The sequence below is a fragment of the Rana temporaria genome, chromosome 4, assembly GCF_905171775.1.
Source record: "Rana temporaria chromosome 4, aRanTem1.1, whole genome shotgun sequence".
NCBI classification, from domain to species: domain Eukaryota; kingdom Metazoa; phylum Chordata; class Amphibia; order Anura; family Ranidae; genus Rana; species Rana temporaria.
Genome location: NC_053492.1, coordinates 56,279,297 through 56,306,058, shown reverse-complemented (window position 1 = coordinate 56,306,058; position 26,762 = coordinate 56,279,297). Strand labels below are relative to the sequence as shown.

Here is a 26,762-nt window from a genome sequence, read left to right as displayed (position 1 = left end):
CGGCCCTGGTTTGTCCCTGAAACAGGGAACAGGGCTGCACAGTATTGCTGTGCGATATACGGCCGTTTTAGGTGTGAACCGAGCCTAAGTGGACCATGAATGCAATTTCTTTTTTTTCTTTTGCTTTGGTAAAAGTAGCTTTAGATTTTTGCGCCAACATGGTGGTGTCAGCATGACTCTCCATCAATATAAAGTGATGTTTTTTATTTTTTTTAAGCCAAATGGGAATAGCATATGAAGGGGGAAAAAAAAAAAAAGGAGGGGGTGCGAGGTTTGTCTTTAATAGTGCATTTTCACTTTAGAAGACTATATGGTGTTTTAGTGTATATTCCTTCTTTGTCAGGTACATTTGAATAATTGCACACACACAAACACACACTTCAGATTTTCATTTCCAGCCAGCAGGTGAAGCTTCCAGGCTCCATTTCAAAATGTTAACAGGATTATCTTAGCTGCTCTACTGTATAAAAAAAAAACGATTTACAGAGCTCAAGCTCCATTGTACACAAAACTCAATGATCAGAGAAGTAACCCCCTCCCTCCCCTTACATGCTCTTTAAAAACTTTGAAATGGACTGATAAACAGCTACTGCTGCGTTCTTACTTTGTAAAACTTCAATGTTTAAAGATTTATATAAAAAAGTAATAAAAAAATAAATAAAGATATAAGCCAACAATTTCGAACACAGTGTATGCTCAAAAAAAGGGGAACTTGAAAACTTAATTTTTTCACTTGAAGGAGCTTAAAGCGGAGTACCACCTAATAGTTGAACTTCCGCTTAATCCACTCCTTACCCCTTACATGCCACATTTGGCATGTCATTTTTTTGGGGGGGTAATGGGGGCTTCAGGAGGAGTGGGACTTCCTGTCCCACTTCCTCCTTCCGCCGAGGGGCTGGTAAGGCGATTAGCTTAAATCGCCTTATTGCAGCCCCTCCCTGTAGGCAAGCGCCTGTCCAATCGGACGGCGCCGCGCGCGCATGCGCAGTGCCGCTCGCGAATGCGCAGTGGGTGCCCGGCCGTGAAGCCGAAAGCTGTCACTGCCGTGTGCCCACACTAGGAATGAAGACGCCGGCCGGCGAGGGGGGACGAGGAGCGGAGCCCCGGCCGGCGCGTCGCTGGAACCGGGAGCAGGTAAGTGTCCGTTTAATAAAAGCCAGCAGCTACACTTTTTGTAGCTGCTGACTTTTAATAATAAACTTAAAAAAAGGGTAACTCCACTTTCGGGAAAAAATAAACATATCGTATACAATTGCGACACAAGTCATATTGTGATTGAATGTTATTAAAAATTACCTTTCCTTTTCAATCTGCAGCTCTGTAATTTTCTGTAAATGCAATATGGCTACCTGGGAGTGTTCTGTACACAGAATGTGTACAGAACACCCCCCCCCCCCCCCTCGAGAAACTGGCGAGATACTCCCAATAGGAACACGTCTAAAGGGATGCAAGCCCAGCAGCTTTCCTCATTAGTGCTCTGCAGGTGCACAGCTGACTGATAATTATGAAACCACTCCCATTACACTCACTTTCACACATGGGCACAGATAAACACACAAGGATTTCTTCAGAATAACAAAAGGTAGGAATCTGCAACAAACCTTGTTATATTCCTTGCAATGTACATTGATCACCCAGGGGGGGAATGTTTTTTTTTTTTTTAAACAAAAGTTGAGTTACGCTTTAAACAGAACTGTATAAATCCATGAATACATAACTTTTTAATACGTTTTTTGTTGGAGTGGGGAAGGGATAAATACTGAAGGTTCATTGTCTGTCTGTGACCTTTGAGGGAGATTTTATTTTACTTCCTGCTGGGAATAAAACAGGAAGTAAGAGGAGATCTCTTCAAAGCACTTGAAAGATTTCCTCTGTACTCTGTTCTGCTGACACATCAAAACTTTTGGATATCACTGTGCTGGTAGTCACCAGGACAAACAGAGAGGGTAAAATCTCCTCATGGGAGACAGACAGCTATAAAAAAAAAAAACACTGACAGAGGTTCTAACCTTTCACCAAAAACAAAAAAAATAGATACACTTTGAATGCAGTCCTAACCTTTAGAGCAGCTTGGTAAACGTCCTCAGTTAGACACTCCATCATGTAGGAACCTCCCCAGGGATCGGCCACTTCAGGGATACCAGACTCTTCCTGGATGATAATCTGGGTGTTCCGGGCTATCCTGGCACTCTTCACGGTAGGCAATCCTAGCGCCTCGTCAAAGGAGTTGGTGTGCAGCGATTGAGTGCCTCCAAACACCGCCGCCATGGCTTCAATCACAGTGCGAACAACGTTGTTATAAGGATCCTGGTGAAGGAAGATTAGAACTTTAGTCTCAGTCACACATAGCATGGTGACCCACATTTTTTTCTGCACTGGATCAATGCAGTTCACCTCTGGGGTACACAGTAAACAACTGTTTTCTATGTACCCCATTCACATTGCAATACAACTGGGAAGTTTGGTATGGTGAGCTGCGATAAAACGCAGACATGTAGCATTTTACCACAGTGCATTGGAAGGCACTGCTATGCAGAGACGTGAATGAAGCGTCACTTTTTTTGGATATTTGCAAAGTGGATGAAGATCCTTTAGCCTTGGCACCCAGCAGACAAACTTCAGTCCATAACTGATGGGAGTTTGTCTGTCCAACCGTATTACATATGCAGGTGGAACTTCCTGCCATGTAGAGCTACACAACAATTGTGCCTTACTATGTAACTTTACATTTAAGACCCCTTTCACACTGAGGTGCTTTGCAGGTGCTGGAACGCTAAAAATAGCGCCTGCAAAGCGCCCTGCGATGCATACTAGCACATTATAACATTACCTTTATAAAACATTGTTTTTTGTTTCAAGTTTACTACCGCTTTAATAACATCATATAGTGCTTCTATATAAATCTTATTATGGTGGGGAAAAAAAAATAATAATAATTTAAATACCGTATTTATCGGCGTATAACACGCACAGGCATATAACACGCACCCTAATTTTAAGAGGGAAGTTTCAGGAAAAAAAAGAACTTTCCACCGCCCCCCCCCTGCGTATAACACGTAGGCACAGTTTACCCTCTATTTTCAGGGTAAAAAAGTGAGTGTTATACGCCAATAAATACAGTAAATAAAAAAATTTAGGGAGAAACAACATATTGAATAGTTAAAGCGGTATTAAACTCAAAACCAAAAATGTACTGTATATACTCGAGGATAAGCAGAGTTTTTCAGCACATTTTTTGGTGCTGAAAATGCCCCCCTCGGCTTATACTCGAGTCACCTTTTTGCACCCGATCTCCCGGACTTTGGGGACCCGGTACCGGCCGGCCGTAGGTCCCCTGGACCCCAAACTTGGCACACATATAGCCCCACTCCCTCTACAAGTGTGCAAAGTTTGTTGTCCGGGGGACCTACGACCGGGGAGCACCGATTTTTCAAAACCGGGCACCCCTTCTATATATTGTGGAACAGTGAGGCATGGGCACAGTGAGGCATGCACATGGACACAGTGAGGCAAAGTGAGGCACGCAGATGGACACCCTAGGCTTATACTCGACTCAATACATTTTCCCAGTTTTTTTGTGGTAAAATTAGGTGCCTCAGCTTATATTCGGTTTAGCTTATACTAGAGTATATACGGTAATATATTGCAGCATACTAATCATTAGATGTGGTGGCTGTAAAAGTTTTCTTCTTCCTTTTTTTGGGGGGGCTATTTCCTCTCGGTTTTCACCTTGTGATCTGGCCAGTAACACACCTCCTGTATTAGAGTGGCCCACTCAGGATAAAGCAGAACAGGGGGCACCTTTGGACATCAGCATTGTTAGTCTGGGGGGAGGGCAGTGTTAGATGTACTAGCAGACTTAGATACAGTAAAAAAAACTGAAGCCAAAGACCTGCTCACACTGCGGCTAAACAAGCAGTTACAGCAATGGTTTATTTTTTCTCTTGGGATATGTGTACATGAATAAATCTGATTATAAGCACCCCTGTCAGTGGTAAAATGGTCTCAACCCTCTAACTGCTTTATTTGCAGGAGAACTTGTGCTTTTGAAAAAAACGACAGACTTCATCATCAGAAAAAAAAAAAGCCTAAAAAAGAAAATAAATGCAACCAAAGCATCTGAGAATTGAAAAGCTGCAATATAATAAATGTTTGCTTTTGTGTTTAATACCGCTTTAATATTACACGGTCTTCTATCCAACCAGCGAGTGAAGCTACCGACTCCTATGTCACTTGGCCGTCAAACCAGCTTCTGTGCTTTGCCTATTTCTTCCAGAGCTGTGCAGTTATTCAGTGTAAAACTCTACCTCTTTGTGCAGAAGCTTCCTGTAATAAAGACCAATCACTGCTGCTCTCTCTCTTTTTGTGCAGGGTGGCTGGTCTTGTAAACGCCCCCTCTTGTAGTTTTCTGCAGGCAGCCTGTGGTGGGTGGAGCCTCCTGAGCCCCTCCCACAGCTCTGCTTCCTGCATAGGCTATGTACAGCTCAGTGATGAAATCACTTTTACTTTCACAAGATATTTGTGTTTGTAATTGAGTCAGTTGTGTTTTGTGATGGAGTCAGAGCAGAGGATGGCTCCCTCTGAAGTTTGAATTGGACAAAGCAAGGCTAGGTAGGTAACCCATAGTGCTCTGGAAATTCTTTATCATTTATGCAAATGTTTATTTGTAAAATAAAGATGGCATACATATAATAAAAACAGAAACATATAAAATCATAAAAAATTGTTACGGTTGAATGAGCGCACTAATATACAGATCTCCTTTTATTGCTTATTTACAATGAGGGTCAGTTCACACCGGAAATTGAAAAGGAACGTGCATTCCTGTGCAGTGCAATTTCAGCCCATTCACCGCACCAAAAGTAGTACATGCACTGATTTTGTAAACTCATCACAACCGCATCGCATGGTACTTTTGTGTATTTGCGACCTGTGGTTGGGCGGCCATTAACTTAATATTGACACCCACAGCAGATCGCAACTGCAGTGAGTTTTGAATGCAGTGAGGGAAAAGCGTACGGACCGCGGGTTTCCTGCACCACGTTCTTTTGTGAACTGGCTCCAAGTGTCATAAGCATCAACCAACAAGTACATATAATGTACCAACCTACACCTTGTTTGGCAAAACTGTTTTATGTACGGCCTCTTCAAATGGAGCTCACAGAGCGGACTTTTAAATGGATAGCACAGCCCACATGTTGGGGTGTGGTGTGCAATACAGCGCCCTTACCTGTTCAGTTAGGGACCAGCCAGAGGTCTGGCAGTGAGCTCGCAGTAAGAGGGATTTCTGAGCTTTAGGCTGGAAATTCTTCTCTATCAGATACGCCCACAGACGTCTTCCTGCTCTCATCTTTGCTATTTCCATATAAAAATTCATCCCGATGCCCCAAAAGAAGGATAATCTAATGAAAGGAAAAACAATAAGTAAATAAACCTAAAAAAAATTATAATATAAACCTCACTTAAACAACATCATAATAAAACAGAGAAGTATATGTGGAGGTTGCCCTTTTTAAATGGACAATTAAATGTTGGTATTCATGAAACATTTATTGGCAATTCAGCATTCAAGGTCTGCTATTAGTTTAGGTCAAATGAGGCTTGGACATGACTTTTGGCAGCTCTGTGTGCTTCAAACTGCCCATTTTATTCCAGGAAAACAGCAAAAAACTTAGATGAAATACATATATAAGATCAGACATTTTTAACTGGCCAAATGATTGCTTATTTTACCCAGCCAGCCCTATGACTTAAGTCTCATGCACAAAGGGTGTCGGTTTAGCCCCTCTAAGTTCATGGCAAGAAAATGCTGCTCAACCCTTTCCTAAATTAAAAAACAACTAAACAGTAGAGTTAACCCAACTTTTTTGTATAATGTGAAATATGATGCAACGTCGAGTAAATAGATACCCAACATGTCATGCTTTGAAATTGCGCACACTTGTGGAATGGTGACAAACTAGGGTACCTAAAAATCTCAAAAAAAATTAAACAGTTATCAGGTTAGAGTTACGTAGGAGGTATTTTGCTAGAATTATTACTCTGACAATACCTCCCATGTGTGATTTGAACACGGTTTACATTTGCTTGAGCGACTTGCGTATGCGTTTTCTTTGCTGCGCAAGCATACGGGGAGGGGGGGTGCTTTAACATTTTTTCCCCTCTCTTAAAAAATAAAGAAAGAAATCTGATCACTTTTATTGGTGTCTCAAGAAATGTAAACATCCCTTGTGACAGTAATAGGCGGTGACAGGTACTCTTTATGGAGGGATCAGAGGTCTAAAAGACCCCAATTCCCTCCTTTGCACTTCAAAGTATTCAGATCTCCAAAAGCAGCGATTCTGAATACTGTAAATGTTTTTAAATCAACACTATTGGCAGCAGAGTAAACCGGAAGTGACGTTGCTTCCAGGATTTTACAGCGTAGACCCAATTGGAGCCAAATCCGGCTTTGTATGGGTCTCAACCTAGCCGGCAGACGTGCCAGCTGGTGGCTTGGGTCTCCTGGTGGGACGGGGGGGCCTGGGAAGAGCGGTAGAATGCGGCAGGAAGGGGGGAGCCTTTGGTGTGTTTTTTTTGTTTGGTTTTTCAGCCTCAAACACTTCTCTTCTAATATGCCTGTAAAATGTGTGCATGGACAAATAGGTTTACATAGAATTGCTTTTACAGGCTAAAAAACAAAAAACACACTCAACGCCTGTAAAAGCAGCACGTTTAAGCTTTGTGTGCATGAGGCCTTTATACAGCCCTGTCAGACAGTAAAGGTTTCTCTAAAGTAGCACTGGGGTAATTTACAAACTGGAGAGTGCAAAATCTGGTGCAGCTCTGCATGGTAGCCAATCAGCTTCTAAATTCAGTCTATTGAATTAAAGTGGTTGTAAGAGACTCACTTGTCTGAAGCAGCAGCAGGAGCCATTAGCTCCCGCTGCTGTCATTCACAGCCAGTAAGCCAATGAGGAGAGAGGGGGGGCTGGACCGAGGCACAGATCTGCTGTGTGTGAAAGAACATGCAGAGCAGCGGAATTGGACTTACCGGGGTGCAAATTCATCAATGCTCAGACCAGCTTTCAGGCCAGTTCTGCAATACTCCAACCCATCAGCTACTGTATATGCCAGTTCCAAGATGGCATCTGCTCCGGCTTCCTGCATGTGGTACCCACTGATGGAGATGGAGTTGAATTTTGGCATGCACTATAGAAAGAGAACACAAGGGGAGGGGGAGAGAAGGTCATTAGTGACACAAACAGGATCTACCAAAAACAGAACAAGTCCCAATTAGCAAAGCCTAGGTGTAGGTTAATTTCATACACAAGCAAACCAACAGACAAAAAAAAAAAAACAATGTAATATATATATATATATATATATATATATATATATATATATATTTTAGGTCAGGTTATTATGGGGAGACTTTCAAAAATAAGGTACCCGACTTCTAAGGTCTAAACTGTTGCCGCTAGCCCAATACTATTAAGAAAAAAAGGGGAAAGGAGACTCCTAGGGGCTTATGCGCAGCTGAAAAAATTGTAGACTCTTATAATACATTTATAAAAACTTTATTTAAGTATCAAAAACTGTTGTACATAAAAGGATGTGGAAAAAATGGATCCAATACATACAGGGATAATATTAAGCCCCTGGAAGTCTCCTTTCCCCTTTTTTACTATAGGGAGACTTTTACCTCCAATAACTCGCCATATAATGTGGCAATTTCAGAAATAAACAGATCCACATTTCACTTATTGAACTAATGTTTACAGTACACTAGGTGTTAACTGATTAGACCTATACATTAAAGTGGTTGTATACCCTTTACAACCAATTTATGCTACAAGTAAGCCTATAATAAGGCTTATCTGTAACTACCCAGGATATCTCCTAAATCTGCACGGTTTAGGAGATATCCTCTGTCCCGACGTCATTGGCACATGCGCACTAAAGCAATCACAGCCGCGATTCCTGGGATTCCCGGAAGGGGGGGGTACTAGGACCGCTGCGGTGGCTTCAATGTAAGGCAAGTAATTCATAATGAGCTAGTATGCTAAGCATACTAGCTCATTATGCCTTTGTCTTGCAGGTTTCTTTTTTTTTTTAAATAGGATTTAAAACCCAAAATAACAAACATAGTATACATATTCACCTATGTGACTGCAGCATTGGTACGGTCAGCTGTCCCCTGCTGGCTCCAAGTGTCTAAGAACTCAGCAATCCTGTGGCTGCTGATCACTCAGTTCTTGGGTCCACTCGGAGCACAGAGCAGTGACTGTTGGTCACCACTCTCAGCACTGCCTCTCCAGCGCTCTCTGGAGCGTCAGGCAGGAGAGGGGGTGGGAGTTGCTGGTTCAAGCTCTCAGAGACAAGCTGACGGGCAAATCCAGCTGCCTTTTGGGGACCTGGATGGAACCCAACGTTATTATTGGGATACCCCCAGAGACTGGAGTGGCTCTTTGACATCAGCCAACATCGGACTCAGCACAGAACAGTTTTGGAAAAGGTTCCTGTACTACTTTGGTGCATTTCCAGTATGATTTTGGCCCCCAAGAATACACAAACCTTATCAAAGTTGTATCCAAGTATCACCACATAACAACAACAAAATTGCAAATTGTATCAAAGTTGTATTGCAGCAGTGTAAACCCAGCCTTAAAGTGTTACTAAACCCACAACAGTACAATCAGTCTGTATATGCAGTAAAGCATGCTTGTTATACTCACTGTGGAACCTAAGGGGTTAATCCTCCACATTGTTTAACCACTTCCTGACCGCCGCATGTCGATGACGTCAGTCCTACAGCCACACCCCCCTACAGTTGTGAACCCTAACTCCTACGGCGCCCCCTGTGGTTAACTCCCAAACGGCAACTGTCATTTTCACAATAAAGAATGCAATTTAAAGCGGGGGTTCACCCTTAGAGGGCACTTTTCCCCCTTCGCTTCCTGCTCGTTATTACTAGGGGAATCGGCAATTTATTTTAAAATATGTGCAGTACTTACCCGTTTACGAGACGCATCCTCTCCGTCGCTTCCGGGTATGGGCTTCGGGAATGGGCGGTCCTTCTTGATTGACAAGTTTCCGAGAGGCTTCCGACGGTCGCATCCATCGCGTCACGATTTTCCGAAAGAAGCCGAACGTCGGTGCGCAGGCGCAGTATAGAGCCGCACCGACGTTCGGCTTCTTTCGGCTACGAGTGACGCGATGGATGCGACCGTCGGAAGCCTCTCGGAAGGCTGTCACTCAAGAAGGAACGCCCGCTCCCGAAGACCCATACCCGGAAGCGACGGAAGAAGATGCAGCTCGAAAACGGGTAAGTACTGCACCTATTTTAATATAAATAGCCGATTCCCCTAGACCGAACGAGCAGGAAGCTAAGGGGAGATTTTTTTTTTTTTTTTAAATGGGTGAACTCCCGCTTTAAATGCTTTTTTTGCTGTGAAAATGACAATGGTCCCAAAAATGTGTCAAAATTGTCCGAAGTGTCCGCCATAATGTCGCAGTCACGAAAAAAATAGCTGATGGCCACCATTAGTAGTAAAAAAAAAAAAAATTTATAAAAATGCAATAAAACTATCCCCTATTTTGTAAACGCTATAAATTTTGCGCAAAACAATCGATAAACGCTTATTGCGATTTTTTTTACCAAAAATAGGTAGAATACGTATCGGCCTAAATTAAGGAAACATTTTTTTTTTTTATATATATGTTTTTGGGGGATATTTATTATAGCAAAAAGTAAAAAATATTGAATTTTTTTCAAAATTGTCGCTCTATTTTTGTTTATAGCGCAAAAAATAAAAACCACAGAGGTGATCAAATACCACCAAAAGAAAGCTCTATTTGTGGGGAAAAAAGGACACCAATTTTGTTTGGGGGCCACGTCGCACGACCGCGCAATTGTCTGTTAAAGCGACGCAGTGCCGAATCGCAAAAACCCCTTGGGTCATGTAGCAGCATATTGGTCCGGTCCTTAAGTGGTTAAAAATGCTTTTTGATCCTGTATTCTCTGATCCTCCCCTTCTTTCACAGTCCCCAAACCATCTCCTAATAGAACAGAGGTTAGGGGACAAGTTGCACATGCTCAGTTTGGTGTGTATTGCTAGAGAGTTGTTTCTTTTCTTGGAAAAGTGCATGTGATCTGCACAGGGCCAATCAGCACTGTCTAGACAGATGGTTGGGGTTCCTGCAGCGTCATAGGACAATCCCAGGCGAATGAAAACTCCTCCTACAAGCTTTAACCAGACACTGAGAGAAGTCACATAACTGCTATATACTGCTGATGAGAAAAGGTATTTAGCAGTTTATATTTACTAAAATAATTGCATTTCCATGTTCTGTGTACTGTGAGAGACCAGATCTAGTGAATGCAGAGTCCTGGGTTTAGTAATACTAATACAAGCAATGTAAAGTACCTGGAGTCGACCTGGTATCAGGTCTCTGTACGGCGGGACGTGAGAAGAAGCAATTCAAGGAGGAAAGTGCTCATCAGTATGCTGCTTCTCTATCACTACCAAAGACTGGGAACACGGAAAACTGAGGACATCTAGGGCCAGATTCACAAAGAGATACGACGGTGTATCTACAGATACACCATCGTATCTCTGACTTACACTGGTCCTATCTATGCGCCTGATTCATAGAATCAGTTACGCATAGATAGGGCTAAGATCTGACAGTGTTACACTGTCGGATCTTTTTTTCAATTTAAAAATGGCGCCGGGGGCGTTCCCGCTGATTTACGATAAATAATATGTAAATCAGCGAGATACGCAAATTCACGAACGTACGCGGACCCGTCGCAGTGTTCTTACGTCGTTTCCGTAGCGGTTTTCCCGACGTATACTTACCCCTTCTTTTATCAGGCGCAGCCAATGTTAAGTATAGCCGGCGTTCCCGCGTCGAATTTGAATTTTCCTACGTCGTTTGCGTATGCCGATTCACGAACACGCGCGACGCAAGTCCCGCTCACGTCGCAACCACTGACGTCCTAGTGACGTCAGTGGGAGCAATGCACGCCGGGAAATTCCGCATGCACATTTAAATCGGCGCGGGAACGTGCCTGATTTAAATAGTACACTCCCATAGCCACGGAATTTGAATTCCGCCGGGGGATTTAGGATCCGCCGTCGCAAGTTTGGAGGTAAGTTGTTTGTGAATTAGCCACTTGCCTCCTAAACTTGCGGGAGCGGATCTTAATTCACGTAGATCGAGCGGATCTATAGATCCGCTGAGCTACGTGAATCTGGCCCCTAGTGTTGAAATGGAAGTAATGCTCTGAACTTTTTTTTAACCTTTTAATGGGCTATTATTTTATTGGCTAGCAAAAGGTAGTTACTGGTAGCCTTTAATCTCAATGACATACACTAGAAAGAGCAGTAAGAATATCTTACCTGAGATGTGTACTGGAAGATATCAGCAATGATTTGCATGGAAGGCTCTGGAGGAAATATATATGTGTTCCTGACCATGAACTCCTTTAGGATGTCATTCTGTATGGTTCCGGTCAAATTCTCCTGAGGAACGCCCTGCTCCTGACCAGTGACTATGAACATGGCCAGGATGGGTATGACGGCACCATTCATGGTCATAGAGACAGACATCTTCTCCAGCGGAATGCCATCAAACAGCATCTTAGTGTCTTCTACTGTGTCAATCGCCACCCCCGCCATGCCGACGTCTCCATGAACTCGAGGGTTGTCGGAGTCATAGCCGCGATGGGTGGCCAGATCAAAGGCAACAGACAAGCCCTGCTGACCAGCTGCAACAAAACCAGACATAGTAAATAACACAGTAAAGGCTGCAGATAAGAAGCTGGAGCAATGTATAGAAGCCCTCAGGGTTAAAGAAGAAGGCTGGTGATAGGCAGGATAAACATTGCATGGCCACCACTAATCTGTCTTTCTGAGAATGGTAGATGCTTGGCTGTCATGTTGATGCTTTGTATGCAATACTTTGCAGTAGGGTTGCACCGATACTAGTGGGTATCAGTACCAAGCATTTTCACGAGTACTTGTACTATGCCTAATCTGATACTTGTGGTGTTCTCAGCGCAGCGCGCGGGGGGGTTTTGCGGTGAGCCTAACAGATGATCGGCACAGGCAGTTACAGGCACCCATCTCCTTGTATACCTTTCAGTAAAGCAGCTAACAGCCGCGGGAGGGAGAGGAGGAGAAGCGGCTATACAGGGAGATCGGTGCCTGTATCTGCCCACACCACCGTCCTGAACTGTCCCCTGTGTCCTCATCCGGCTCCCCGGATCCTGCTCTTGTCCGCCTCTATGGTCAGTTCTCAGAGCTCTCCTCACTAAGCACTGCAGAGTATAACTTCTGCTCTCTGTCCCATTTTCTGACAGCTCCGACAAACTTTATAAATTCTGTACAGCAGATAAACAGGTACAACTTATGTAGGAGGTTTTGTTTCATCTCTATGTATCACCTGAAACCAGACACTTCACCGGTATATGTAAAGGTTTACAACCACTTTAAAGAGGAAGTAAACCCTCAAATATTTCTTTAAAAAAAAAAAAAAAACCTGCAAGAGCAAGACCTAATAAACTAGCATGCATAGCGTACTAGCTCATTATGAATTACTTACCTGAGATCGAATCCCCCGAATCGACTTTCGTTCCTCTCCTCTGCCATGATACCCAAGTGACTTCCGAGTATCGCGGCTCCAATGCTGTGATTGGCCGGAGCCGTGATGTTGTCACTCCCGCGCATGCAGGCAGGAGCCCTCAGTGATGGCACGATCACCTTCACCAAAAGGAATGATCAGTGCGCCCGTGTCGTTGTCCACGGCACGCATGCACCGTAGACATCGGTGCAGTCTTTTCTGCAAATATCTTCTAAACCGTGTAGGTTTAGGATATATTTGTTGCACCTACAGGTAAGCCTTAATCTAGACTTACCTGTAGGTTAAAGTGGTCTGTAAGGGTTTACAACCACTTTAAAGTGGTTCTAAAAGGTCAAAGTTTTTTACCTTCAAGCATTCTATGCACAAATGTAAAAAAAAAAAAACTTCTGTATGCAGTAGAGCTGCACGATTAATCGTTAAAGAATCGAGATTTTACCCCCCCCCCCCCTCACCATCCTAACACAGCATTTCCCAGCGAGTTCTCTGCTCACCGCTGTCAAAAAAATTAGGCTGCCTGACAAGTTTATCACAACATGCTTTGGCGGAGATAAAGAGAAATATTGTATGGTAACTTCGGTCTGTAGATGAGGGCAGTTTAACCATTTAAAGATTAACCCTTTTTCTGACACTTCAAGTTTAAAATCTTTATTTTTTGCTAGAAAATTACTTAGAACCCCCAAACACACACACACACACACACACACACACACACACACACACACATATATACTATACTATACTATACATATACATACACACACATTTTTGTCAGAGATCCTAGAGAATAGAATGGCGGTTGTTGCAATATTTTATGTCACACTGTATTTACACAGCGGTCTTTCAATTTTTTTTTTTTCAACATACACTTTAATGCATTAATAAAAAACGAAAAAATAACGTTAGTCCAATTATTTTGTATAATGTGAAAGATGATGTTATGCCACGAGAATCGTGATCTTTATTCTAAGCAAAAAAATTGTGATTCTCATTGAGGCCAGAATCGTGCAGCTCTAGTAGGCTTACCTGAGCCCCATCGTGATCCAGTAATGTGCACGAGAGTCTCGGCTCTCCGAGGACTCTCTACCTATTGGCTCAATCACAGCCAGTGAAGAGATAGGGGGCGGGGCCAAGCCGTAGCTCTGTGCCTAAATGGATATGCTGACCAGCAGCTCTGCTCGGGTGCCACCACAGCAAAAAGTTTGCTCTAGGGGCACTTGGCAGGAGGGAGGGGCCAGGAGCACTGGTAGGGGACCCGAGAAGAGGAGGATCTGTGCGGCTCTGTTCAAAAATCACTGCACAGAGCATGTAAGTGTAACATATTTGTGATTACATTTTTTTTTTAAGCAAAAACTTGCCTTTATTACCACTTTAAGAGTCTGACGCTTACCTTTGATGTTGTCCCTATAGAACTTGTTGCTCTCCTCCACTGTGCTGAAGCCAGCGTACTGCCGTATAGTCCAGGGTCTGTGTGTGTACATAGTAGGGTATGGACCGCGGGTGAAGGGTTTTACTCCAGGCAGCTCCTCGGGTGTATCCACCGTGTCTCTCTTGGTGTATAGAGGCTTTATCACAATGCCCTCGGGTGTATGCCACCTCAGACTCTCTGGGTCCTTCCCCTTCAGCTGTTTCTTGGCTAGAGCCGCCCATTCTGGGTGTAAGGTTTGATGGCTCCTTATGGAGGGGCAGCTGCTGAGTCTGAGGAAGGCCGGCAGTCTGATTGGCGCAGGGATCGGCTTTATGTTCCCCAGCACCAGATGCTTCACCTTCGCCCTCAACATGATCGAGAGGCTACCAGTTAAACCTGGAAGAACGATAGATAAAGGTTATAAAAAATAAGAATATAAAAGTGGAATTCCAGTCAAGCTTTCATGGAGTTTTTATGTTCTTCCTGTGTGGGTTTCCTTCGGGTTCTCCAGTTTCCTCCCACACTTAAAGGGCATGCTGGTAGGTAGGTTAATTGGCTCTAGTACGTTTGTAAAAAAAATCATGACTGTGACATTGCGGCGGACATATCGGACACTTTTGACACTATTTTGGGACCATTCACATTTGTACAGCGTTCGGTGCTATAAAAATGCACTGATTACTGTGTAAATGTCACTGGCAGGGAAGGGGTTAACATGAGGGGGCGATCAAGGGGTTAAATGTGTTACCTAGGGAGTGATTCTAACTGTGGGGGAGGGGACTCACAAGGGGAGGGGACCAATAAGTGTTCCTCTGTACTTGGAACACACCATCGCTCTCCTCTGACAGGATGTGGATCTGTGTGTCTATGTCCCTGGCTCTATTACCGGGTGCCCTGCAGACATTGCGGATGCCGGGCATGCGCACCAGCTCTCAAGTGATGCGGAGGGCGCATGTGTGCCCCCTAGACGGCCGGGAAGTCCAGAACGTCATATGACGCCCGCCCAGGATGGGACCCGCATCATTGGATTTGATTGACAGTAGCGTGAGCCAATGGCTGCGCTACTATCAATCTATCCAATCAAGAGCCGGAGACCCATGGAAAGAGGGACGGCGAGAACACGCCAATGGAAATTTGGGCTCAGACAAGTGAAACGGGGGGGCTGGGGGGCCAGTGCCTGCAAGGTGTTTTTCCATAGGATGCATTAAGGTGAAAAAACACGAAGCTTTACAACCCCTTTAAGTTACACCAAACTTAACCCCCCCAATACACGCAAACAGGAACATGATCTTTAAACTGATAAACGCATGCACTACTATTTACAGCCCATTTAAATGAAGTTGCATCCCCCATTTCTCATCCTAGTGTCACAGCAACAGGAAGTAAGAGAAAATCCCCCCAGGGGGTCACAAACACCTGACAGAAAACTCAACTCTCTATCACCTTCTCCATTAATGCAAATAAGAGTCTGGAGCTATGAAAACACAATGTCCCCCTTCCACACTTGCTGCTCCTGCACCCTCAGCCCCCTGTGTGTGTATAGAACAGACATTAGTAATACAGAAGCATTGCACTCCCCCCACCCCCTATATAACACAACCCAGCTGCCTCACCTTCGCTCCAATGTCCTGCAAGGTCTGGACAGCCAGGAACACAGCCTGGACTACACTTCCCAGCGTGCTCTGTTCTGTAGGCACTTCGGATTCGGCACTTCCGGTGACCAGGCAACGCGCACCACCCCCGACAAGCGGAGTCTGCTATTGGATGGCGGGAGGGATTGTTGTGTCACGTGATAGGGAGCCGGGTGGTAGAAAGTGACAAGCTGTCAGCGGCGCTGTGGGCGGGTCACGTGGTGCACCTTTGCCATGTATTACAGTCTATGGCTGTGTATGATGAGCACAGACTCTCCACACTGATTATGTATTACTGATTGGGATCAATGTGATGTACAATGGATCTGAAAGAAGCTTGAATCATTATAAATACCTAATTATGACCTGATGATTAAATTGTATATACTGATCAATTTGGTCCATTTATTTAATTATTTTCATGATGTATCTAGCTGCCTCGATGCTGCCGTTTCGCCACTCCTGTAAATAAAGCATGGCTCCCACCTGTCCCTGATTTGGAACAAAGTCCCTCTGTCCCTCTTTCCTCCACTTTTGTCCCTCATTTTGGTCTGATCTATATAGTTGTATATAAAATGCACTATTTTCCTATCAAAAAGCGCTTCCCAGTGCTAAACCTTTCACCCAACATCTAAATTGCTGCATTTGTAAATTCCAATAGCCAATATAAAAGAATAGTAGTAGTTAAAAAAAAAAAATCACTTGCGAGTATAACTAATATTTTTTTTGTAGAAGTCTCCTTTAAGGGGGCGTGGCAGGGTGTGTGTCCTATGCTTACATGTTTTTGCCAATTGATGTCCCTCATGCCCATCTTAAAAAGTTGGGAGGTATTATAAAGGCTCCCAAGACCTCCTGCTCTCAAACTCCCTTGTCATTTCATCCCATGCTTGCCTTCAGGACTTCTCTTGAGCCTCTCCCACCCTCTGTAATACTCTACCCCAATCTGTCCGACTTTCTCCTACTTTGTCCATGTGACAGAAGGGCCCGTGGAACCCAAAATCCCTTGGAAAGGTTGGGAAAACCTTGTTTCAGCTCCCCATGCACCTCTTATGTCTAAGCCACCCTGTGGCATCCTGGCACAGGGTGACTGAGAAAATATGTCTAGGATTACTTATGTAGAGCCCCTTTACTTTCAGAAAGGGCACTACGCTAAAGTTAGTGGGAGAATGAGAGAGAAAAGTTGCTCTCATTCTTAATTTTGTTAAATTTGTCTGTCGCAAAATCCTGGATTGTCCTGTGGGTCAGTCTGTGCGTCCAGAGATACGATCTCATCTCTGGACGGCAGATGGCGCCAGATGGCGCTTCTTCCCAGCAGCCAATAAGAGGAGTTGAGCCTCGCTGTGCATGTTGGGAGGGGGTATTTCTGTGGCGGAGGCCGTTGTTCTAGGTTCTTCGCGGGTTCCTGGTTCCAGGTGCGGCACCCACCTTTAGGGTGTGCGCACATCGTGGGCCCCACCACTATGGCCTACCTGGCCTGGGATCGCGCGCCATGCAGAGTTCCTGACTCTGGGCCCTCCTGGCCTGGAGCAACTGATGCCACAGAGGGGCCCCAGTGACTTACTGGATCCCCACTTCTACTGAGGAGATCCCAGGCTGTATGCCGTTCGGTGGGGGATCGGCTTGAGGAAAACCCGGAGGCAGGTTATCCAAAAGGGGTTGAACGAACCATCGGGGATCTGGTGACCGGACATTGACAGGTACACTTCCACTGTCACCCGGTGTCCCTAAAGTGTATTATTGGGAGGATTTGCTCTGCTGTTCACCTTGTCAGCATTGAGCCTGTGGCAGAGGTTTCATCTGGCATCCTAATTTAATCAGAGCCAAGTCGGTAGCAGAGACTTGTTCCTCCCAGCAACCTAAAGTGACACTTCGGCTGCCAGGCCTGTGGCAGAGGTCTGTCCGGGGCACTTCACCCACTCTGGCTAGAGTGGTGACGTATTGTTACAGCTGTAGAAAAGCAGGACTGCTTTTCCTTATCCAAGGCCTGATACTGCAAAGTTACTTTATTTCATCAACCTTTCCTGTCTACCTCAAGTTTATGTTGGTCGTGTTGGACCAAGGAAATAAAGCATTCAGAAAACTTCATCTACCGATTGGACATTCAATTACTGCTCTACTCACTACCTTCACCCCTAGACATCACATAGAGGTAACTTAATACGCGATCCCAAAACAATCAGCGGCTCCTAAGGCGGTAGCGCTACACTTAAAATGGGACAGTAATATTTATCCACATTATTTCCCAGTATATATGTAAAGACTATTCTTGGTTTGTTTGATTCTGAACTCAACATGTTAATTGAGAGAGCTGATCACATTGGCCTCTGTACAATGTAGGAGACGGGCCAACTCCTACTTGGAGCTCCTGCTATTGTGAGGCGTCCTGTGTTTATACTTATGATAATGTATAATCTACTGTGTGAAGCTCGGTTTCAACAAGGCTGACCTGTAGTGAAATCCTGAGTTATCATAACAATGCCCAGAAGGGCTTTACGGGATTAGTTAATTAGCTCATGTTAATTTGTTACAGGTGTATTTTTAGAGTAATATGAGTAATATGAACATGAACCTCCTCTTCTACTGTATATAAGACTTATTTTCTGATTCTAATAAAGAGTCCATGTTCAGCAGACAAACAAGTATCATCTTGTTTTGTGCTTGTGAGCGGTTGGAATATCTGATATCTATATTCAGACTGGGAGGAAGTGGTATATGACTAAAGCACTCAAGCGGAGTGTGGGACGTTTCATTACAGTCCACTTTCAGACGATCCCTAAAAACGATTCTCTTCAGAGAAGCCTATCTGGCCTCCACCTAACAACTGTACATTTATTTTCTCCTTTAGCACATCCCGCACAGTTATTACCTCTTGTATCTCTTGACCTTCCCTCTTAGACTGTAAGCTCTAAGGAGCAGGGCCCTCTGATTCCTACTGTATTAAACTGTATTGCAGTTGTACTGTCTACCCTTGTGTTGTAAAGCGCTGTGTAAACTGTTGGCAACATATAAGTCATGAATAATAATAATAATAATAATAATAATAATAATAAACACACCTATAGTTGTAGAAAAAAATTGCATTTATTTATTAATTTCAAATGAGCCAATGTTCCGTCAGAATCAGCGACCCATCAGAATAGGTAACAGAAGTGACGTTCCATCACAGCATTGCATCGGCCATTTTGTTACACCCCCCACTCGTCCTCAGCATAGCTCCCAACTGTCCCTGATTTGGAGGGTCTGTACCTGATTAGGACCAATGTCCCTCTGTCCCTCTTTCCTCCTCATTTGTCTCTCATTTTGGTCTGATCTATATAGATGTAAATAAAATGCATTTTTTATATATCAACAAGTGTTTTCCAGCGCTAAACTTTTCATCTTATTTCTAAATTGCTTCATTTCTAAATTCCAAAGGCCAATATAAAGGAATAGTAGTGGTAAAAATGGGTTTAACCAATCTTGTTGTTTTGTACCGCTCTCCTTGAAGGGGGCGTGGCAAGGGGTGTGTCCTATGCCTGAAAAGTTTTGCTGATAGGTAACCCTCTTTCCCATCTCAAAAAAGTTGAAAGTAAACTGAGCTTATATACAGTGGAACCTCGGATTGTGAGTAACTCCGCTAACGAGCGTTTCACAATACGAGCACTGTATTTAAAAAAATCCTAATCAGGATTTAGGCCAAAGAGGTGTGCAGTACCACATTTGGCCTGAGTTGGGGGGGGGGGGCGCCGGAGCCGATCAGAAATGCGCAGAAAGGCCAGAAGACAGCTCGGCTGACCTCGGGAATGGAGACTTTCCGAGGTTTGCCGAGGTCAGCTGAGGTGTCCTCCGGCCTTTCCGGACGTTTCCGAGGCTCTCCGGAGCCCCCCACCTCTGGCCGCATGCGGTATTGCATGCCATTGAAGTCAATGCGGAACAAATTATTTTAGTTTCCATTGACTTCAATGGGGAAACTTGCTTTGATATGCTGGTACTTTGGATTACAAGCATTCTCCTGGAACGGATTATGCTCGTAATCCAAGGTTCCACTGTATAGTGAAAAACAGTATTTTGAAATCTGTCAGACTGTTTTGATGTTGAATTTTAACCACTTCAGCTCTGGATTTGCCCCTTAATAATAGCTCCCAACTGTCCCTGATTTTGAGGGACTGTCCCTGATTTGAAACAATGTCCCTCTGTCCCTCTTTAATCCTCATTTGTCCCTCATTTTTGTTCTTATCAATATCAATTTTTATACAATGCACTATTTGTCAATCCAAAAGTATTTCCCAGTTCTAAAAAGTGCTAAAAGTTCTAAATTGCTGCATTTGTAAATTTCAATAGTCAGTATAAAGGGATAGTAGTGGTAAAAAAAAAAAGCACATGTGTTTCTTGTGAAAAAAAAAAAAGCACATGTGGGTTTTACCAACCGTTGTATAAAATAATTCTCCTTTAAGGGGTGTGTCCTATGCCTACATACTTTTGCTAATAGGTGTCCCTCGTTTCCATCTCAAAAAGTTGGGAGGTATGCCTTAATGACCAGGCCATTTTTTGCGATACAGCACTGCGTTACTTTAACTGACAATTGCGCGGTCATGTGACGCTCTACCCAAATAAAATAAAACAAAAAAATATGAATTGGTTTGCGCAAAAGTTATTGCGTCTACAATTTATGGGATATTTTTATGGCATTTTTATTTTTAATAGTAATGGCAGCGATCAGAGATTTTTAGTGGGACTGCGACATTGCGGCGGACAAATTGGACACTAAGTGACACTTTTTGAGGACCAGTGACACCAATACTGTGACCAGTGCTAAAAAATGATATAAATGACACCGGCAGGGAAGGGGTTAACACCAGGGGCGATTGAGGTGTTAAATGTGTGCCTGTGAGGTGCTTTCTAACTGTGGGGGGAGTAGATGCACTGGAGGAAAAGAGAGATCGTGTTTCAGCTTAGCTGAAACATAAGATCTGTCCTTTCCTCCCTGACAGATCAGCGGTTTACCTTTTTTACATAGACACACCGCTGCTCCGTCTCTCCACAGAATGATCGGCGGGGGGCGCGGTGGCCATCGCGGCCACCGGACCTGCTGATTGGCTCCCACTGTGTCAAATCACAATGGTAGTGGCACTCTGGCCCTTCGCGTGCCCCCTGAACCGCGTACACAAAATTACCTACAGGTACCTGATTTTGCGCAGCCGGGCCACCCTGCCACAGTATACATAGCTCCCAACTGTCCCTGATTTGGAGCAATGTCCTTCTGTCCCTCTTTCCTCCTCATTTGTCCCTCATTTTGGTCTTTTTTCTTTCAAAAAGTGTTTCCCAGTGCTAAACCTTTCATCTAATTTCTAAATTTCTGCATTTGTAAATGTAAAAAGCCAGTATAAAGGAATAGTAGTGGTAAAAAAAAAGCCCTTGTGGATTTTATTAACCTTTTTTTTTTTTGCTTAATTCTCCTTTAAGGGGGTGTGGCGGGGGCGTGTCCTATGACTACATACGTTTGCTAGTAGGTGTCCCTCGTTCCCATTTTAAAATGTTGGGAGGTATGCAGTTGTCCATACTGTATAAGTACCAAGGCTGACTCACCATGCTCCATTTAAAACTAAAATATCACTTTTCAGGAAACTGATACTTTAAAGGTGATCTAGTTATTAGTATACAATAACCTAAGAACATAATATGTAAAGTCAATAATATATTTTCCTAAATCATTTTCTAATAAAAGGACTGTGTAAATGAAATAGGAGCAGTTGCATATGGACAAAAGATGTTTTTACGATCAGTATATGAAGAAGGCCTTTATTGTATAAGCAGCTTTATTACATGAATTAGTGTTAATTTAATGCTGAATTTTAGATTATGTGAAATTTTGATGGAATTTTACAGATTCGGATAAAACAAATGTAAATCTTTAGTGTTGTTTTGGTGGCTCAGATTTTCAAACACCTTCTCAAAGAAAAGGACCAAAGGCTGCCCCAAAGGCTGTTTCTGCCTCATGTGCCTCTACTCGAGTGTTGCCAACCTACCAGATTGAAATTTACTGACATAACACCCAAAATTTACTGGCACAGCCAAGTTTTTACTGGCATTTCCAAAAGTTACAAAATTACAATTTTAAGTGCAAATTAAAGTATTTAGGCTACAAACAAATACAATATGCAATTAGCAATATGATTTAAGGTAGATATTAAGGCAAAAAACATAGGGCCAGATTCAGAAAGAATTACGTTGCGCAGCGGCGGCGTAACGTATCTCATTTACGTTACACCGCCGCAGGTTTACAGCGTAAGTGCCTGATTCACAAAGCACTTACCTGTAAACTAATTCAAATGGGGCGGGCACCATTTAAATTAGGCGCGTTCCTGCGCCGAGCGTACTGCGCATGCTCCGTCCGTCAAATTACCCGACGTGCATTGCGCTAAATGACGTCGCAAGGACGTCATTGGTTTGACGTTAACGTAAATGGCGTCCAGCGCCATTCACGGACGACATACGCAAACGACGTGAAATTTTATATTTCGACGCGGGAACGACGGCCATACTTAACATTGCTTAGACCACCTAGGAGGCAGCCTTAACTTTACGACGCGTATCGCTACGAAAACAACGTAAATTTAGATCGACGGGCATCGCGGACGTTCGTGAATCGCTGCAACTAGTCATTTGCATATTCTACGCCGACCGCAATGGCCTCGCCACCTAGCGGCCGGCCTAGAATTGCAGCCTAAGATCTGACGGTGTAACACAAGTTACACCTGTCGGATCTTAAGCCCCATACACACGATAGAATCCATCCGCTGAAAAATCCCAGCGAATGGGTTTCAGCGGATAGATCCTATGGTGTGTACACTCCAGCGGATCTGTTTCCGCGGATATTTATCCCCTGGGATGGATTCCAGCAGATAAATATTTGCTGACATGCTAAACAAATCTATCCACTGGAATCCATCCCAACGGATGGATCCGCTGGTCTGTATAGACTCACCGGATCCATCCGTCCGAAGGGATCCCCCGCATGCGTCGTAATGATTCGACGCATGCGTGGAATTCCTTATATGACAGCGTCGCGCACGTCGCCGCGTCATTATCGCGGCGACGGCGCGACACGTCATCGCCAGAGGATTTCGGCGCGGATTTCAATGCGATGGTGAGTACACTCCATCGCATGGAAATCCGCACAAATCCTCGAGAGGATTTATCCGCGGAAACGGTCCGCTGGACCGTATTCGCGGATAAATCCTCTCGTGTGTATGGGGCCTTAGGGTTATCTATGCGTAACTGATTCTATGAATCGGTCGCATAGATACGACAATCGTATCTCAGGAGATACGCCGTCGTATATCTTCTCTGAATCTGGCCCATAGTTCTTATTTTATTTTCGATATAGTAAGTAAGTAGCTCAGGGACAGGTGAATGGAGGCAAGAAATTAGAATGGGCAGCACACACACATAAAATTGACTCTCCTAATTGACTCTCCTAGTGACACTAACAGCAGTGAGACCTCACTGACACATCACGTCCCGGTGTCTCTCTCCAAGCTAAGTGGTCCCTCCAGTCCACTCCATTCTAAACAACACTGATGGTCCCGGTCCCAGCCTGCCTTGCTCCCATACCGCAGACCCGCACACGAGGCTCTGGCCACTACGCTTGACTCCATTGCACTATGACATCACACGACATGCTCAGGAACCGCTTCCACCAGAGCCGCAGGCACTCGGATGGTCTCAGCCAGCTCCGGACCAAGCTGAGCGTCACATCACAGCCATATTTTTTACTGGCAACTTTTTACTTTTACTGGCAGGAGAAAATTGCCTGTTTTTTACTAGCTGCCAGTAAAAATACTGACGGTTGGCAACACTGCTCTACTCTTCCCCGAGTCCCCTTAGCTTCACTGTCAATGCCACCAGGTCCCTTCCATCTTAGTTTGCTTTGGTAAAATGTTTAATTGAAGTGATTCTAAGGCCCCGTACACACGAGAGGATTTATCCGCGTAAACGGTCCTCCGGACCGTTTCCGCGGATAAATCCTCTGGCGGATTTTGATCTGATGGTTGTACTAACCATCAGATCAAAATCCGCGCGGAATTCCCTCCACGGTGACGTGTCACGCCGTTGCCGCGATGATGACGCGGCGACGTGCGCGACGCTGAAATATAAGGACTTCCACGCATGCGTCGAATCATTACGACGCATGCGAGGGAGGGAATCGGACGGATTGATCCGGTGAGTCTGTACAGACCACCGGATCAATCCGCTGGACTGGATTCCAGCGGATAGATTTCTTAGCATGCTAAGAAATTTTTATCCGCTGGAAATCCATCGGCCCGAAAAATATCCGCGGATAAATATCCGCTGGGTCGTACACACCAGCGGATCTATCCACTGAAACCGATCCGCGGATAAATTCCAGCGGATAGATCCTCTCGTGTGTACAGGGCCATACTCTTATTTTGACTCAATCAGTCTCAATAACCAGGGCTGCCAAGAGCTTACCATGCTATTCTGCATGACTTCAAATCATTTCATGTTCTGTGATACACACATTTTGGAGACAGGCCTGAATTTCCATTGACTTGAAAAATACTTCAGGTCTAGAAGTTCTGAATTTTTGGAGGTTGCGCTAAAACCCCAATTGCCTAAAGCTTTCATAAATTCACCTGTCTCTAATGCCCTGTGACCTGTATTCAGGTCTACTGTAGATGTTGCCATGTAGGAGGTGGGTGTGCATACCTGTAATAAGGGCTGCTTATTAGGGAAATGAGCTTTCAAATATTGCATGCAAAGGTAAAGTGGGGTGGAAGAAGTTGGTTTAAGCAAGTTCATAGTTGCACTGAGGGATTGGAGGAGCATGGTAGAAGTGCTAGAAGATTTGTTATACCCTACAACACCCTATGCAAAGAACTGTCACAAGCTCTGCAGGTTGCACAGTTGTATTCAGGGGAGGGCTGGCAGGGGGGGCAGGGTGGAAATCTCCCCCCGGGCTGGTGACACTATGCACAGCCACCGGCCGCCACTACCAAATGCTGTTTTTGCAGAGCACGAATATGCCTGCTGGAGCTCTGTTAACACAGGTCACGGCCGCTGCTCACCTCCCACTGTGCAGCCGTGCCTGTGTCGGCTACAAGGTAGATGGCTGCAGAGTCTCACACATAGCTCAGCCTCAGCGCACACCAGCGCTGACATCCCCTTCTCTCTCTGCACAGACACAAGGAGAAACAGAGCTCATCTGATCCTCCTCCTTCTGAGTCTTCCCTGCCCACACTTCCCGGGCATGTGTGGGCACTGGACAGGAAGTTTGAACCCAAAAAAGCATCAGACAGCCTGCCTGTGCATCATCATCCATCCTGGTAAGCTCACCCTCTCTAGTCTCTCTTGCCTCCCAGTGTATAAAAAGGGGTGCTCTGTGGACTTTGTTAAAGGGGAGGGGGGGCAGGCTTTGGTGAGCAGAGAACCTCTTTACACAATAGTCCACAGCATGCAAATTTAAATCAAGTTTCCCAGAACACCCCTTACATCAGATTTGATGTATATGGGGTCTGTGCGGACTCTGATATATATGGGGTCTGTGCAGACTCTGATGAAAGGGGAGGATCTGTGCGGACTCTGTAAGGGGAGGATCTGTGCGGACTCTGTAAAGGGAGGCTCTGTGCGAACTCTGATGTAAGGGGGGCCTCTATGTGGACTCTGATGTAAGGGGGGCCTCTGTGCGGACTCTGATGTAAGGGAAGCCTCTGCGCGGACTATGATGTAAGGGGGTCCTCTGTGCGGACTCTGATGTAAGGGGGGCCTCTGTGCGGATTTTGATGTAAGGGGGGCCTCTGTGCGGACTCTGATGTAAGGGGGGCCTCTGTGCAGATTTTGATGTAAGGGGGGCCTCTGTGCAGACTCTGATGTAAGGGGGGCCTCTGTGCGGATTCTGATGTAAGGGGGGTTCTCTGTGCGGACACTGATGTAAGGGGGGCCTCTGTGCGGACTTTGATGTAAGGGGGGCCTCTGTGCGGACTCTGATGTAAGGGGGGCCTCTGTGCGGACTCTGATGTAAGGGGGGCCTCTGTGCGGACTCTGATGTAAGGGGGGCCTCTGTGCGGACTCTGATGTAAGGGGGGCCTCTGTGCGGACTCTGATGTAAGGGGGGCCTCTGTGTGGACTCTGATGTAAGGGGGGCCTCTGTGCGGACTCTGATGTAAGGGGGGCCTCTGTGTGGACTCTGATGTAAGGGGGGCCTCTGTGCGGACTCTTGTGATCATTACTTTTCCACGTTCTATGGGCCACTTGACTGGACTTGCCCCCCAGGCCTAAGGCTGCCAGCCCTCCCCTGGTTATATTGGTAGTATACCCTGGTTCCTTGTGATACCTGTTTTGTTTTTCTTTAGCCTTGTTATGGTAGAAGATTTTAACACATGGAGGAAACTCAAGTGAATATGAGGACACCACACTAATAACCTGGGATGCCAACAAAGCTGGTGCAAACCTCACAACTATTGTGCTGTTTATTGTTTACCTGCCTGGACTCCTCTTTTACAGAAGTCCTATTAGTATCTTTGCAAGTCTGCAGACACCCCCCCGGAAGGTCATAATTGACATGTAAACAGGTGGCCATCAATGATTTACTGTTATGGATCCAGTTTCTTTACCAATACTTATCAGCCTTCATATTATGTAATCATTTGCTTTCATAGTTCATTTATTTCATCTTTCATTTTACGTATAAAGATGCATTTATCACCAATCTGGAAGGACCTTTTGTCTCCATATTCAACTACATTTCTACAAATCATAAACAGATTCTCTTTCAGAAAGATTAAACTCAGTCCACAAATATTATTCATATACTGTTTTTACTGCTATTTCATTTTAACTACGAGGAATTGCACAGATCTCATGCTTCAGTGGAGGAGTTGTGAAGCCAACAGCGCCTGTGAGGTCCAGTTTTGCTCCAGGTGGAGCCTGAAAGGTGAAGTTTTGCAGCAGTGTTGTAAAGAAGAGGAACAGTTCCATTTTAGCCAGTGTCTCTCCAGCACAACTTCTCTTACCTTGAAAAAGAGATATAAATTATAAATCTATTATAAAAATAATGACTAAAAAATAATATTGGCTTTTACAGCTGTTGGACAGAT

General features: G+C 44.6%; 2 protein-coding genes across 2 annotated transcripts in view; both read right to left on the bottom strand.

Annotated features, from left to right (window-relative positions):
- Positions 1-15,756, bottom strand: part of MMUT (methylmalonyl-CoA mutase) — a 155,929-nt gene extending 140,173 nt beyond the window's left edge. The window contains exons 1-6 of the mRNA XM_040348429.1: positions 15,649-15,756; positions 14,018-14,431; positions 11,388-11,755; positions 7,034-7,191; positions 5,231-5,402; positions 2,059-2,307 (exon numbers count right to left, since the gene is read on the bottom strand). Of these exons, the coding sequence (XP_040204363.1) occupies positions 2,059-2,307; positions 5,231-5,402; positions 7,034-7,191; positions 11,388-11,755; positions 14,018-14,408 (1,338 nt within the window). The 5' untranslated portion in view covers positions 14,409-14,431; positions 15,649-15,756. The remainder of the gene's footprint in view (positions 1-2,058; positions 2,308-5,230; positions 5,403-7,033; positions 7,192-11,387; positions 11,756-14,017; positions 14,432-15,648) is intronic.
- A 10,555-nt stretch (positions 15,757-26,311) lies between these two features.
- Positions 26,312-26,762, bottom strand: part of LOC120936228 (cytochrome P450 2K4-like) — a 59,187-nt gene continuing 58,736 nt past the window's right edge. Inside the window, exon 10 of the mRNA XM_040348428.1 lies at positions 26,312-26,678. Within this exon, the coding sequence (XP_040204362.1) occupies positions 26,500-26,678 (179 nt within the window). The 3' untranslated portion in view covers positions 26,312-26,499. The remainder of the gene's footprint in view (positions 26,679-26,762) is intronic.